Source organism: Caretta caretta, chromosome 24, assembly GCF_965140235.1.
Source record: "Caretta caretta isolate rCarCar2 chromosome 24, rCarCar1.hap1, whole genome shotgun sequence".
In the NCBI taxonomy this organism is placed as follows: domain Eukaryota; kingdom Metazoa; phylum Chordata; order Testudines; family Cheloniidae; genus Caretta; species Caretta caretta.
The window spans coordinates 9,963,805-9,979,394 of NC_134229.1; the positions used below are offsets into that span (position 1 = coordinate 9,963,805).

Consider the following 15,590-nt stretch of genomic DNA (forward strand, 5'->3'; position numbering starts at 1 on the left):
GCACCACCCACCTTCCCCCATGCCGCCCTGCCCACGCCACTCAGTCCCAGCCCCATCGGACCATCAGTTCTGCTGCTTCGGTTTGGGTCTGATTCCCCTCCCTCCAGGGGCCTGCGCCACCCCAGCCGGCTCCCTGCAGCTCTGGCTGGAGCACGTGCCAAGCGCTGCCCAGGGGCCCTTTTGACTCCAGCTCTGACTCAGCTGGGTCCCTTCTCCCGGTGCAAACATCACAAGCTCAGCTCATTGTTGGGAACAAAAGGGCCCGGTTTGCCTGACGCAGGAGATTCCCCCTGCACCTCTCCCCACACTGCCTGCTGGAGGCTCCCGGTCCTGGCCTGAGCCTGGCGCATCTGCTGACCAGGGTGGCTTTCAGGCCTGTCCCTCAGTTCTGCCTCCGGCTCTCCCATGTGTGGCAACCCCCAGCTGGGAGCCACAAGGGGGGGTGGGGGACACAAGGACAAGCACAGGCTCTGCCAGGGCGGCTGAGCTGGGCGTGGGGTCCCCATGCTGCTTGGGTGAAGCCAAGAGGAAGGGGAGCACACATTGTCCAGGCCTGTAGCTGCACCGTCCCTGGCACCGGGGGAGCAGCCAGCCTGGCTGTGTCTTGCACCAAGCTCCAGAATGGGCTGAGACCCAGTGCGTTCGTTATTTCCAAGCGCTGGCTCAGAGGGTTTGCTGGACTGTATCAGAACCATGGTCCATCTACCCCGGTATCCATCCCCCTGGCTCTGGATCAGGGGCTTGATCCATCTTGTAGCCCACCTCTTCCCACGCCGTGTCAGGCAATCACACTGTTTGGGCTCACTCTCCTGCAATCAGCAGTGGCCAGTGCCTGACAGGTCAGAGCAGGGCCTGGACCTCCCCACTCTGACTCCCTGGCTGCAAGCACAACATTGCACATGGAGGGGGGACATTCCCTCCTGACCCTTGCATGATGCTCATGCCCTGAAGCATGAGGCTGACCCACTCCTATCTCACCTCAGATACCTGAAGAGAATTATCCTGCCCCCTTTGAAATCCAGCCACAGCCCTTGGCTCTGCAACTCCTGCAGCAGGGAGTTCCCCAGGTCTGCGTGACACGAAGGGCAATAGACATGACTGCCACACAGCCCAGCCAGTGGTAACTCTCTGCCGGGCCTTCTCCTAGGAGGCCCCATTTCCTCTTGTCCCAGTGCAGGAGAAAGACCACCCCGACCCCCAGGACCCGCGAGCTGCCAGCCATGTACACCTTGATGGGAGGCGGGCTGTTGTGTGCAGTCTCGGGCCTGATCCTTCTCATCGTTGCCACAGCGACTGACTTCTGGATGCAGTATCGCTACTCGGGAAACTTGAGCAACCAGGGGCTCTGGAGGTTCTGCATGAGCGGCAAGTGCCACCCCCACACCATCAGCATTGGTGAGCAGCGGGGACAGGGACCAGGAGGGTGATGATTGCGCAGACAGACAGTCTGGCTCTGGGCCCCGGGAAATGGCCTGGACGGGACCGAACGGGCTGTGGCTTGTAGATGTACATGTAGGGGCACCCAGCCAGGTCGGGTTCAGCGTGGCTCCTGCTGGCTCGGTCAGGGGTGCCCCGTCTGACCCAGTCCCAGGGAGAGATGCTGCGATGAGATGGCCTGATGGTTGTGCCCAGTGGCGCGGGCAGAGAATCTTCTGCTGGGTTGCTCCGGCAGAGCCCCTGCCCGGCATCCTGGCTGCTGGTTTGTGTGAGCACAGCTGCCCTCTTGTGGCTGCAGCCTGCCCCGGCCACCAGCCACGGATGGGTGGAGGTTCCCTGGAGCTCCCTGTGCGCTGGAGTTGGGGGGTGGGGGAGGTCCTGGCCCTCGCCTGGATGCCAGGAGGTGCAGTGCTGCCCGCCTAGGCTGCTTTGATTGACAGTAGGACCTGGCCCCATAATATGGAGAGGACAAAGCGGGGCTCGATGCCACCACCCGGCCCCAGCGGCAGCCCCGGAGTCCCTGGGCAGATCTGGCCTCTCCTGATCTCACCAACTCGGAGTCTGACCTTCCCCAGCGAGGCCCGGATCAGAACCGGCCGTCGGGGTGGTCTCTGGGCCGGTCGCAGACACGTCCCAGCTCCCCTCTCATACACAGCCAGTCCGAAGGGAGGCGGAGAGTTTCCGTCGGGCCTATATAAAGCCCCGGCCCCGGCTGAGCTCCCGAGCTGGCCTGTACCTTGGTAGTGGGAAATTCTGGAGTGGGACATTGAAACCCAGCCTGCCCTTGGGGGTGGGGAGGGGGGCAAGAGAAACAAGCCCCGTGGCTCCCTTCCCGGCCCTTGGTCTCCCCAGCTGGGGCTGCCACTGACCCTGGGCAGAGAGAGCGTAGGACCAGGGAGCGTTTCACACAAAGACGTGGCCGTGCCCACTTTAGGGGATGGTCTGCTCTGCTGCTGGCTAAGGGTGCTGCCTGGGGGGGCTTGAGGGCGCGAGGAGCACGGAGGGCCCAACAGTGACTCCACGGGAGGACCCAGGATGGCAGCTGTCACCCAAGGCCGGGGAGGCCGATCCGCAGCTGATGGAAATCTCCTGGGGCTTGGCTTGGCCAGAGCACCACCGGCAGGAGAGCAGAGCGACAGGGCTGAGCCCTGGGGTTACATGGGTGTAACCCAATAGAGAATCTGACTGAGTCTGAGTCCAGATCCAAGCGGGACGGGGGTGACGGGGAGCGACCAGCAGCAAGGAATCCCCCTGGGTCCGCTAGGCCCGAGAGCCCCTAGGATGGAGCAGCAGGTGGAAGTTGCTGCTGCTTCTCAGTGTGGTTTGCTTGCTGCCTTGGGGATCCTCGCACGTAGCCTTGTACCCTGCCCCTCGGGGAGCCCTCACTGGGACCCCCAGCTCCCTGCCCCTCGGGGAGCCCTCGCTGGGATCCCCCATTCCCTGCCCCTCGGGAGTCCTCGCTGGGATCCCCCACTCCCAGCCCCCTTCCCAGCTGTCAGGAATCCACAGGGTTGGTGCTACTCCCCCAGCTTTGGAACAGTCTCTAGGAGGAAACTTTCAGTGGGCCAGACCCCCGAGGTGTCTCTTCCTCCAGGGTTAGCCATGCAGCCTGAGCCCACCGAGACTGAACCTCTGGGGCTCCAGTCCTCCTGCTTCACCCCATGATCTCTGCTCAGCAAGACCGGCTGAGACAGACCCCTGGGAGAGACGTGTCCACTCCGCAGGGATTAAAGCACCTCGCCCAGCATTTGCAGGGACACTCACCCAGCGCTCTCAAAGCTGTCGGGTTTATGGGTCAGCGGGAACCCAGCCCAGGAAGGCCCCCAGAACTGAAGGTTAAAGCACAGACCAGTTTGGTCAGCCCAGAGTCCAGTGGAGCTGTAGTGACCCCCAGGGTCAGGCTCTGTCTGTCTCTGTCTGACCCCCTTGGGCAGTTCCCAGGTGGGAGCCCTGACTCCTTCCAGCACCGGGCTCTGACCTCCCACCTCACACCGCTCCAGTCCTTTGTTCTCAAGGGGGGAGGGTGTTGCTCAGCCTCCCTTATACCCCACAAACGTCCTCCACCGGCCCTGCTGCGTCGTTCCCCTCCCCATGGTTGCTGTCCTACACGGTGCTGCCCCGGTTCTCGCAGCCCCTCTGCTAATCAGGCAAACACCCAGTTTCCAATACGTAGCTCAGGGCAGTTTCACGGCCTCCCTTAGGGCTGGGCTGGTAGACTTCACTAGCAACGGGCACATGAGGAGTTTTCAGGCAGCCCCGTGCCCTATGGCCACCCTAGGCTCCTAGGGTTGGGAACTGTGCTGGGGTCCTGCACCCCTTCCTCTGCCAGGGAGTCAGAAGGGTAGGGAACCCTCATTCCTCCAGGTGTTGGCCATCTGGGCTGCTGTCTGTGGTGTCCTGGCCCCTAGGTTGGAGTCAGGAGTGACCCCTTGAGCATTTGGTCTTAACCCAGGATCCTTCCTGTGTCTCCACAGGGCTCTGAGCCATAGGTGGGGCAAATGGCCCCCAACGGGAACCTTAACCCAGGCGGCCAACAACCTTAATCCGACAGGGTTTGACCACACATGGTTTGACCAAGGTTCTCTCTGTCCCAGAATCTCTCCACCCCACGAATGTCTCCCCACTGACTGCCACCTCCCGCTCCCAAAGGGGCTCAGATGTGTCTGGGCCCAGGAGCGTACAACAGGACACGTGCACCGGTGCCAGGAGCGGGGGGCTGTGCCCTCGAGGGGCTGGCTGGGTGACTGCTTCCCTCTGAAGGGTCAGTCTCACGGTTCAGTCTCTGAGTCTGAGCTACAGGCAGCCTTGGCTGAACAGGGGATGAGTTAGCCCCTCGGTCCTGGGCTTTCGCCAAATGAACCCTCCATGGATCCCGTCTGGCTCCTATTTCATCAAGCCTTGGGCATTCTGCCCACTTAAGCCTTGTTTTCCTACAAACATCACACCACTGAGGTCCCTTGGCTGCTCCTCCCACTCTGTGTTTCCCTGAGTCCCACTTCTGGGTGGCCTTCACTGGTTCCCTTTTCCAGGACCCATACTTAGGTCAGTCCCCTTTGGACCTACTGTCCAAAACTCATCTGCCAACCGGCCTCTGCTACGCAGATCTTTCGGCTTCCTGTCCACTAGCCACATTTCCAGCTTGTGGGGACAGATCTCACAGAGTAGCTCCAACCCAACCAGGTTACACAATTCTCCCAGCTTAGTGACACCTGCACCTGTACCCTATTTGTGGAGAGATTCTCCTGGCAGGCTTTCATGTAGGGTCACACTTTGGCTCTTTTGCACATCCCGCAACCTCAAGTGCCAAATCAAACCTAAGCAGTAGAGCCTTTGCGAACTGTTCGTAGTCCCCAGTATCAGCGCCGTCCCTCTGGCTGTACACCTCTATGGCTTTGGGACCGAGCCGGTCCACAGGGCCAACAGGTTCAAATCAAAAGCCTTCTCAAAGGCAGTGAGGTAGTTGTGTATACCCTCCTCCCTTAAACTGGGGCAACAATTTGGTATCTAGATTCCCTGCGGGATTAGTATCTCAGTGTCTTTCCTCACTTACCCCTCAGTGGATCCTCTTGCCCCCCCACTTCTCCATCTCCAGTTCATGCTTCTGCCGCTTCTCATGGTCTGCTAGGTCCTTCGCCCTAAGATCCCACTTCCACAGCTTGAAATCTGTTGATGGGGAACTGTGCTGGGCAGGGAACTGGGTCGTGAGAGCACCCTGCTGCTGCCTGGGTCACTCTTGGACCCTCTTGGAACTCTACTCAGGTCCGGAACCTGCTTCTTGGTCTGATTGTCCTTCTCCAGCCGTGCAATCAGCGGCGCCTTGTTGAGCTTCCTAGCACTTTACCCTCTCTCCCTGCACAGGTTTGCGATGTCCTTCTTAGGGAGGCAGTTATACGCCATTTTCTTGCTGTTTCCTTTAAGTACCCTTGATTTAGTGCTGCAAGGCACTTACTGCAAAATATACTACTGGTGCATTCTGCATCCCACTTCTCCCACCAGCTGTGGCTCCACAGGATCGGTGCTATGCCTCCAGCTTTGGAACAGTCTCTAGGTGGAAGCCCTTCAGTGGGTCAGACCTCTGAGGGGCCTCACTCTTTCTATGCAGGGTAAGGTCCACAGCCTCACCGCCTCTGGGGCTCCAGCCCTCCTGCTTCACACCATGCAGTCTGCTCAGCGAGTCCAACTGAGACAGACCCCTGGGAAAGACGGGGCCATTCCGCAGGGATTAACGCACCTCACCAAGGTGCCATTTGTAGCGACACTCACCCAGCGCTGTCAAAGCAGTCGGGTTTATGGGTCAGCTGGAACCCAGCGCAGGAAGGCCTTAGGTCAGCCCAGAGAACTGAAGGTTAAAGCAGTCTGGTCAGCTCGGAGCCATGCTGTATCGACCCCCATGGTCAGGTTCTATCTGACCCCATTGGGCAGTTCCCAGGTGAGAGCCCCCCACTCCTTCCAGCAGCCAATTCTCATCCCCCCACCTCACACCGCTCCAGTCCTTTGTTCTCGAGCTGGGGTCTGTGCTCAGCTTCCCTGCGGCGAGGCAGGGAAATCCATCTCTCTGGGGCATTGCTTGCTGGGTGTGGATATCCTGGTGACTGGGTTTTCCACAGTCCTCTGGGATTCTCCAGCGATACAGGGCGGTGGCCTTGGCCAGTCCTTTTTAATGACCCATTGAGACTCAGACAGCCAGGTGCCATTCACACCCATGTCTCTTTGCCTACCCTGAGAGGAAACAGCCCTTTCCCCCCTAGCTAGGTAACCATGAAACTTGTGGGGAAACTGAGGCACACATAGGGGTCATAAAAATATTACAGAAAATTCCCACTTTGTCACACATACCCCTTGGGGAGCTCTCACTGGGATCCCCCCCCAAACAGCCCTTTCCCCTTCCCCTTGGAGAGCCCTTGCTGGGATCCTCCACTCCCAGCCCCCTTCCCTGCCCCTTGGGGGGGACCAGCGCTGGGCCCACATTGCATCCTAGTTCCCATGAAAGCCTTATCTCTCTTGGAGGCTGCATCACTGTGATTCTTTATTTTCAGGAGCGACTCTCCGGGTCATATCTAGGATGCAGCTCATGCAAAATGCAGCCACTCGCTTCCTGCCAGGTACCCGGCCATCCCGGCTCCGCTCTGCTCCTTGTGCTGGCTCCTTCCTAGGCTTTGCATTGACTCCTCAGGTTCCTCCATGCCCCCTCCAGGGCCCTGATTGTCTGTGGGCTGCTTCTTCCCCCCCGCTATCTTCGTGCCTTCACAATCCCTCGGCCCTCAGGTGCCCGCCTGGCTCCCTGCAAAGACTTTGCTCAGGCAAAACTCCCATTGGTGTCATGGGGTTCAGCTCAGGGCCCATGTTGGGGTGCGGGTTAGGGAGATTCAGAGGCAGATTCTCATTGATCAGCACCCAGCATGCAGGGCTGGCCTGACAATTGGGCCTCAGGGCAGGAGTGAGCTCCTTGGAAAGTCTGGCCCCAGTTTGGGGAGGTCTGAGCCCTCCTGAATGCCAGCCCTAGCGTCTGTGCAAGCTGCCTCCAAACTCCTGGCCCCGCTGGAACTGTGCAGCCCGGCTCTGGAAGTCCCCGCCCTCTAACAAGGTGGGGCAGTGGGTGGGGGGCAGTCCAGGTGACCAGCTCCCAGTCTCATTACAGCCCTACCTGCCTCCCCCAACCCAGCTGCAAAGAAAGACACAGTTTTAGGGTGCAGCCTTTGAGGGAGAAGGTGGGGGGCAGATGGGGGCAGCAGCTCACCCCAGGGAAAGGGATTGCATGGGGATTGGCTCGAGGGAGGAGGGGCAGCTTAGGCCCCCAGACCCAGCGTCTCTCTCTTCTGCATCGGTCCTGCTCAGCACACACCCTCTGCGCAGTGACAGACGCTTCTGAGTGCTGGAGGTGCTGGCCCTGCCGTTCGCCGGCTTCCTCCCCTGCTCCTCAGACGAGATCCGGCTCCCGGCGCCCCTTGCCAATCTCCGGGTCCCAACGAGTGCTCCTCTCTCTCTCTCTGTCCCCTCCCTGCAGCCTTCTGGGACGCCACCCGGGCATTCATGCTGCTCTCCATCCTCTCCTGCTTCGCAGGCATCATCCTGGGCCTCACCGCCTTCTCCAGCAGCGCCAGGGCATCCCGGACCCGCTCCGCCGGCATCACCCTGCTGATCGCTGGTACGTGGGCCCCGGCAAAGCCAAGGGGAGGGGGGTGGGGAAATGCCAGGCATCATTAGAACCAATGGGATGTGCCATCAGCAAAGCAGGGTGGGCACCATGGGGTGGGGCAAGCACCATGGGGCAGGGTGGGCACTGCAGGGTGCAAGCAACAGGCAAGGGAGAAATGCTTATGAGATATTAGATGGGTATCCCGTTAGAGAGCGTGCACTCCTCAGCCCATTACAAATTGCTCACGAGTCTCCTCCTCTGCCATCCACATGCAGCCACCTGTGGGGTGAAACATCAGAGCCTGCTGAGCACCTGGTGAGAGGCCGGCAGGGAGGGGCAAAGCTGGGAAAGTAGCCAATAGGAAGAAGAGGGTGTGGCTCCTCCTACCTTACTGCCCCCTGCTCTCTGCCACACTCCTGTCATCTGGCCAGCGGGCACCACCTGCTTGGACTCAGCAGGTGGCACGCAAGGCTGGCATGTGAGAGCCGTGAGGCTCACCGCAGCTGGTGGAAAAGCTCCTCTGCCGGGAATACGTGTCACCCGCTTGGGCTCCCTGGGGATCTGGCCCAGCTGGCCAAGGAAACTCCAGCTGCACGCACAGCGGGCGGCATTGGGACCCCAGCACTGCCCACGTCGGCCACACATGGTCCCCACTTTAATAACGTACCAAATCCCCCAGGCAGGCAGGTTGGGACATCAGGGTGCCCGGCTAGACTCTCATGTTTGCTCTGGCTAGCACCAATCGCCAGCAGGAGGCTGGGCACAACCGCACCTCACTGGGTGGCCTGGGGCTCCATGCCTGCTCCCCTCTGATCCTCACCTGGCTAGATGGAGGCTGCTGAGGGCTGAAAAGCAGCCCGGGGCTGGCCAAGCCGCTGCCTCGCTGAGTCCCCAGGCCTGGGGGGCTGGGGGCATCTGGCGATGGGGGGCCTTTCTCCAAGCCCTTCCTGGCTGGGCCCCATCCTGAGCTGAGAGCGGCTAAGAGCCCCCCAGCTCTGCAGGGAGGGAGGGAGTCAAGTCTTTCCCGCACCTGCCCACCCCGTTCCATGCCACGCGGCCAGCAGCGAGCCAAGAAGGCTGGTCCAGACTGTGAAGAGCGCCAGCGGGCTCTACGCCGGCTAGGGGATGGGCAGTGCCCAGCGAGCGAGCGTCAGTACTGGCAGTGTCCCCCGGAGGAGAGAGTTTGAACGACTCCTGGGTTCTGGAGCCACTCTGGAAAGGGGCTGGGGCGTCACTGGGACCAGCTCTGCCTGCAGCAGCCGATAGGAAGGCGTCCAGGCCGGGAAGGAGAAGCACCCGCAAAGCTAGCTTGAGCCTGGTTATAGCTGGGCGCTTTGCCCACCCCTTCAGTGCCCCCAAATAATTCCTGGTGCGGATCTAGTGTGCAAGTCCCCGTTGCTGGGCTGGCAAAAGGCAGGGCTGATCCGGCACTGCTCCTGGGGATGCTGCAGGGGCAGCTGGGGGACAAAGCAACTCCAGCATGGGGGAGGAGGGTAGATTAGCCACGGCTGCCCCCCATGTGGCTCTGACGCCTTTCTCTGGCACACCTGGCCCTGCCCTCAGTCCAAGACTGGGCCGGAAGGACCGGTCTGACCACCCCTCTGTGGTTAATGCTGGGGGGAGGGTCGCGGGGGGCAGGATGCATCCGCGCTGAAAGGAAAGACCCATCTCAGAGTTTTGCTGCAGGTGCCAGGAATTGGGCCAGGAAAACACTCCCAGTTGGGTGCAGCAGAGGGAGCCCCAGAGTTGCCTGGCCGGCTCTGTGCTGGCCCATTCCTGGCAGCCCGCTGGCACTGGGGGAAGGGGTGTGGCTCCCCCTGGCAGGGGTGATGGCAATGGTGCCCGCTGGCACACAGGCTGAGTGGCACAGCTGGAGGAGCTGAGGGTGGAGGAGACAAGGGTGGCAGAGTTGGGTGAGTGCACGGGTCATGGCTACCCCCGGGGGAGCTGCCCGGGACAGGGTCAGGGCTGGGTCACAGCAGGCAGGGCTGGGAGAATGCCTCAGAGTAGCCCCATGGCCCCAGCGAGGGGACAGACCTGGGGTGAGGGCAGGAACTCCCTCCTGTACAGCTCCTAACATGCTGCTAGGAAGGGTTTGGCTGAGTCTTTAGGGATGGGGCTGGCTCATGGGGCAGGGTTCCATCAGGTCAGTGATCGACCTGGCCTTCCAGCAGCACAGGACAGGGCAGGGGGCTCAGAAAGCGGGAGCCACTCACAGACCCTGGGAGATGGAGGGAAGGAAACTTCTCCCCGTAACGAGTTGTGCTCAGTAAAACTGACACAAGGTGGTACTGAGCTGTGCCAGGACCCTGCATTGTGGTGCCGAGCCAGGCCAGGTCCCTGCGTTGTGGTGCTGAACCAGGCCCGGTCTCTACATTGAGGGTGCCGTGCTGGGCCAGGTCCCTGCTTTGCTGACACCTGCATGTGATGAGTGGGGTCAGAGCTCAGCTCCCTCCCCGCGCTCCCGTCCTGTGCTCACCCCCGCAGGTCTCTTTGCATTGCTGGGGCTGTCGGTGTACACTGGTGTGACTGTGAATTTCTTCGGTAAGCGCTATGCTGACTGGCGCTTCTCCTGGTCCTACATCCTGGGCTGGATCGCTGTCATCCTCACCCTCTCGGCAGGTACCTGCTCCTGGGAGCTCCCCATCTGCTCCCCTCTCTGCGTCCAGGCCCCTGGGTGCCCAGCACGGCACCCCATCCCCCTTTCCATACTGTGGATCCTGGTTCCTCGACTGCCCAGGCCAGCCCCAGCCCTGGGCTCCCCACCCACCCCCAGCTGAGATCCTGGCTGCCTGGAGCTGGACTCAGACGCCCATACGGTTCCTTCCATCCCACTCTGCCACGGGGTGCTTGCCAGGAGCCCGAGCAGCACTGAACTCAGCTGAGCTTTCCTGAACTTCAGGGGTGTCTGGTCCATCAGTACCAAATTCGCAGCCATGAAAAACGTGTCACGGACTGTGAAACCTGGTCTACCCCCGGGAAATCTGGTCTTTCCGGAGCTTTTACCCTATCCTGTACAGAGTTCCCAGGGGGAGACAAGCGTTTCTCAGATTGGGGGTCCTAACCCAAAAGGGAGTTGCAGGGGGGGTCACAAGGTTATTTTGGGGGGGGGGGGGTCACAGTATTGTCGTCCTCACTTCTGCGCTGCTGCTGGCAGCAACTCGGCCTTCAGAGCTGGGCTCCCGGCCAGCAGCTGCCGCTCTCCGGCTGCCCAGCTCAGAAGGCAACGCCGCCGCCAGCAGCAGCGCAGAAGTGAGGACGACAATACTGTGACCCCCCCCCACAATAACCTTGCAGCCCCCGCCCCCGCAAGTCCTTGCAGTCCCCCTACCATTACAACACCATGAAATTTCAGATTTAAGTAGTTAAAATCATGAAATTTATAATTTTTAAAATCCTATGACTGTGACATTGACCAAAATGGACCCTGAATTTGTTAGGGCCCTACCCGTCAGAGACCAGAGAGGTCTGCTGGGAAGCCTGGGGAGGTGGAAGGCTGTCAGCCGAGATCCTAGGGCAAGGGGCAGGGTGGGGGAAACCTGGGCAAGCCATGGGCAGTCGTGGTGGGGGGGACCTCACAGGTGCAGAGGAGAATGAAGCAGGTGTGTGGGGAAGGGAAACTGCTGGAGGGATCCAGAAAGGAAGAAGCATGGGGGTCAGGGTGCCATGGGGCAGGGGGTGTGTGGGGTGAGGCGAAGGAGGAGAAGGGGGCAAGGTGCCATGGGACAGGGGGTGTGTGGGGTGAGGCGAAGGAGGAGAAGGGGGCAAGGTGCCATGGGACAGGGGGTGTGTGGGGTGAGGGGAAGGAGGAGAAGGGGGCAGGGCCCCATGGGGCAGTGGGTGTGGGAAGAGCAAGGGGTGAGGGTCAGGATGCCATGGGGGTACGGGCAGAGGGAGTAAGGAATGTGGGGGGGGCTGTGCTCTATGAGGTGGGGGAATGTGGGGGATGGAGGACTTGGGGGACATGGAACCCTGGGGTGCAGGTGTGGGGCAGGGTGGAGTGTGGGGATCAGGGCAGCAAGGGATAGCGAGGGAGGCTGGGGGAAGATGCCTGCCCCAGATGGGCCCACACAGGGAGCCGGCTGCCCCCAGGGGTCATCTCTTTGCCCCTTCAGCTTTGTCAGCCACAAGCCCATCCCGTCCCGGCCTTGCCATCCAGCCCCTCATTGGAGCCAGGGAATGGGCCGGCGGCTCCTCCTACAGGTGGGCAGGGAGAGGTCCCTGCAGGCCTCCCAGCACTGGCGCCGTTCCCAGCCAAGCTGCAAGGGCACCAGAGGCCGTTTGACGGTTACCCCGTGGGCATGACGCCCCTGGGGTGAAGGGAGAGGCTGAGCAGGGAGATGCTGCGCTACAGAGGGAGAAGCCTGGGGGATTGTGGGGGATCACCTACCACATCCCTGCCCACCCACCCCATCCCTGCCTGCCCTGTTTGGCCCCTTCTACCTAGGAACCCACCCCTGCCCCTTCCCTGCCCCATTGCTCCCTCCCCTGACTCTCCGCTCTCTTCCCCAGGCATTTTCCACGTCTGCGCTGTCTCCAAGAGCCCGTCCCCGGAGAACTCCAACGCGGCGAGTGGCTGAGTGGGCACTGGACGCGCGGCCTGGTCCTGACAGCTCCCCACCCTCACCCCCTGCCCTTGCTCTGACGGCTCCCCACCCTCCAGTGACATGCACCTGGTCCCGGCCAATCCCCGCCCTCCAGTGACATGCACCTGGTCCCGGCCAATCCCCGCCCTCCAGTGACACCCGCTGGGCCCCGGCCAATCCCCGCCCTCCAGTGACATGCACCTGGTCCCGGACAATCCCTGCCCTCCAGTGACACCCGCTGGGCCCCAGCCAATCCCGCCCTCCAGTGACATGCAGCTGGTCCCAGCCAATCCCCACCCTCCAGTGACACTGGCCGGGCCCCAGCAAATCACTGCCCTCCAATGCCATCTGCTGGGCCCTGATCAATCCCTGCCCTCCAGTGACACCTGCCTGGCCCCAGCCAATCCCTGTGCTCCAGTGACATTCCCTGGCCCCAGCCAATCCCTGTGCTCCAGTGACACCTGCCTGGCCCCAGCCAATCCTCGTCCTCCAGTGACATTCCCTGGCCCCAGCCAATCCCTGTCCTCCAGTGACACCTGCCTGGCCCCAGCCAATCCCCGTCCTTCAGTGACATTCGCTGGCCCCAGCCAATCCCCACCCTCTAGTGACACGTGCAGGCCCCAGCCAATCCCTGTCCTCCAGTGATACCCGCCAAGCCCTGGCCAATCCCCACCCTCTAGTGACACGTGCCAGGCCCCGGCCAATCCCTGCTCTCCAGTTACACCCACCAGGCCCCGGCCAATCCCCACCCTCCAGGCACCCAGCATGGAGTCCTCTGCCCTGTCCCAGCCCCCTCCCCTCCCCGGGCCAGGTGTGGTGCCCGGTGCTGGCCTTGATCCCGATGTGCCAGTGATCTGAATGTGCCAATAAACCAGCCGAACTCTCAGCCGCGTCCCGGTGCCGCCGTGTCCCAAGAGCGCGACAGGCAGGGGGGCCCTGCAGACCGGCGCGGCTCCCCCCAGCTGCCCTCTAGGTAATTCCTGGCTGAGACCTGCTCAGCGCGGCTGCTACCAGTCCCACCAGGGGGTGTCCTGAATTCCCAGGCTCTGGGCTGAGTCCCTGCCTAGAGTCTCCTGGAAGTAACCCCTTAAGGGTCTGTCTACACCGCTGTAAACCCGGGCTCAGAGTCAGGTTTGAGCTTAACCCCCTCCCCTTCCAGCCACACACTAATCAGGCTGGCTTGGGCCAGGAATCCATCTGGACTTGGGCCCATGGACACTGCTGGGGGGGCGGTCAGAGCCCGAGTCCCGCTGAGACACGGGCCCAAGCCCCATGTGGCCGCAGCCCCGCGTCAGAAGGGCTGCACGCTGCAATGTGGAGGTGTAGCATAGCGGGGAGCCCCGGGTCCCACAGCTGTAAGCCCAGGTCATGCAGTGTGGACACACCCCAAGCCTCAGCAGCTTCCAGCCAGGGCCACGGGGTCCCAGCCAGCCCCATTTCCCGCCGAGTCTCCCCGAAGGCTTCCCTTGGGTAGTCAGTGATGCCAAGTTAGTGAGGAATTGCAGGGGGAGGGGGCCGAGCTCCCGGTTCCCAGCTCTGGCCCAGCGGGTCCCAGTACAGCCAGAAGCTCCATCTGGTCACGGTTGCACCTGCCCCGTGTCTGGCTGCCCAAGCAGGCTGTGCTTGGTGCCCAGCTGCCTCTGCTTCCCCTGCCTGGGGTCTGAATGTCCCATCCCTGAGGCTCCGGGGGCTTCCCTTTGGCAGGGCGATTCCAGCCCAGACAGGGTCCCGCACCCATTGCCCTGCCCCCGCTCCTGCCCTGGAGAGAATTAACCCTTTCCACCCAGTAGGTAGCGATAGCTAGCAGCACATAAATGTTGCTCATAAACAGGACAAAGTTCCCACGGTCATCACAGGGGCAACTCCTGGCAGAGACTGGCTCCCCCAGCCCCACTTCTCCCTCCTTTGCCAGGCCGGCTCCCCCTACCTCGTGACCAGGGCGTGCCCAGCTCTGCGGCTATCCCTCAATCCTGACCCACAGCCCCCTGGTACCTCCACCCTGGGTTCTCCATGCCCCCAGCTCCCTCCATCTCTCTCTTGCGCCTTCACTCCCTGCAGAATGCCCGCTCCTTGCGATTTCCCTCAACTCCCCCGCCCAACGCTCCCGCTCCTGGTTCCTGACCCATCTCTTGTTAGCACCCTCTCAGCACCAGGCACACTGGCTTTGCCAGCCAAGAAAGGCCTTTTTGTGGCTGAGAAGGATTCTCTGGCAGGGAACCGGTCCACCAGAGCTCAGCGGCTTTTTGGCCTGAGCATGGCCAGGGGGAGCCAGACTCAGGGCCCTGTGAGTGATGCCCTTGTCTCTTTCGTCTCCCCAGAACTGGGTGCAAATATTGCTCAGGTCACAGAGGGATAACACTTTGGGATGGAAAAATTTGGCAAGACAGATCACAAGAAAGGTCTAGGGGGCTGCGGGTCAGGACTGAGGGGCACTGGCAGAGCTGGGGGGGCAGGACTGGGATAGCGAGGGGTCAGGGATTGAGGGGCACTGGCAGAGCTGGGAGGTTGCGGGGGCTCAGGGCTGGGATGGGGGGATTAGAGCCATTTCTTGCTTTTATAGGCACCCAAATTCCTGAGGTCCCCTCCAACCCAATCTTGGGGGTGGGGGGAGGGGCTCCTCCCTCTCGCCCTCCCTGCCCAGGGTCCTGGCCCACACGGCCCCCTCCCTCTCCCTTCGGGCTTGGCAGCTTGTTCTGTCAAACAGGTTGAGGCAAGTTTTCGCTGACCCCGCTGTTTCTCAGTCGAGGTGACTCAGGCTGCGACACCCTAGCAGGGCCCTGGCTGCACCGGGAACCACACGCAGAGCGGGAGACATGGGGCTGGGATCACCCCCTCCTTCCCCACACAGCTCCAGGAGCAGTAGGGGATTCCTGGCAGCCCCTGGAATCTGCCGGTTCCGGGCCATGTTGCCTAAGGCTTGTAGCTAATGGGCAGGGGGGGAGTGGGGCTGGCTCCCTCCCAGCCCAGCTTGGCCAGAGCTGGCACGGCTGGAGTTTCACTCGAAAGCTGACAACTTCCTATGGGGCCAGTTCCTTGGCGATCCGGCTGCAAAGGGCCCGATCCTGTCCCCAGGATCCCAGCACCACCGCGCCCTGGGGCGGACAAGCCGGTCTGGTACAGAGCGACTCCCACCATCCGCCGCAGCCCACCACTGCAAATCACTCTGTGACCTGCTACTCTGCCACGTCCATCCCCCGGTGCGTGGGCACCACGGTGCAGTAGGGCCGGGCCATCATCCCCCTTATGCAGGGGGGAGCTGGGGCACAGGGGAGATGTAGGGCCAGATTCTTAAAGGTGTTTCAAAAGCGTCTATGTGCCTAACTCCCATGGGTGCTTCTCGCCTAGACTCCTTTATCGATCTGGTCCTGAAGGACTTGCCCACAAGCAGCATCCGCAGAACAGGGGTCAAGGCCAAGGGGTGTCAGCCCAAT

The 15,590-nt window shown here is 61.7% G+C and overlaps 1 protein-coding gene and 1 long non-coding RNA gene across 2 annotated transcripts in view; one reads left to right on the forward strand and one right to left on the reverse strand.

Annotated features, from left to right (window-relative positions):
* The window catches only part of LOC142069942 (uncharacterized), a 250,602-nt gene that overhangs the window by 40,837 nt on the left and 194,175 nt on the right, over window positions 1-15,590 (reverse strand). The window lies entirely within an intron of this gene.
* LOC125625558 (lens fiber membrane intrinsic protein-like) lies at window positions 1,192-13,028 on the forward strand. Its single transcript, XM_048827781.2, has 5 exons — window positions 1,192-1,395; window positions 6,474-6,539; window positions 7,442-7,582; window positions 10,061-10,195; window positions 12,086-13,028. The coding sequence occupies exons 1-5, from the start codon at window positions 1,221-1,223 to the stop codon at window positions 12,151-12,153; spliced, it is 585 nt and encodes a 194-aa protein (XP_048683738.1). The 5' UTR covers window positions 1,192-1,220; the 3' UTR covers window positions 12,154-13,028.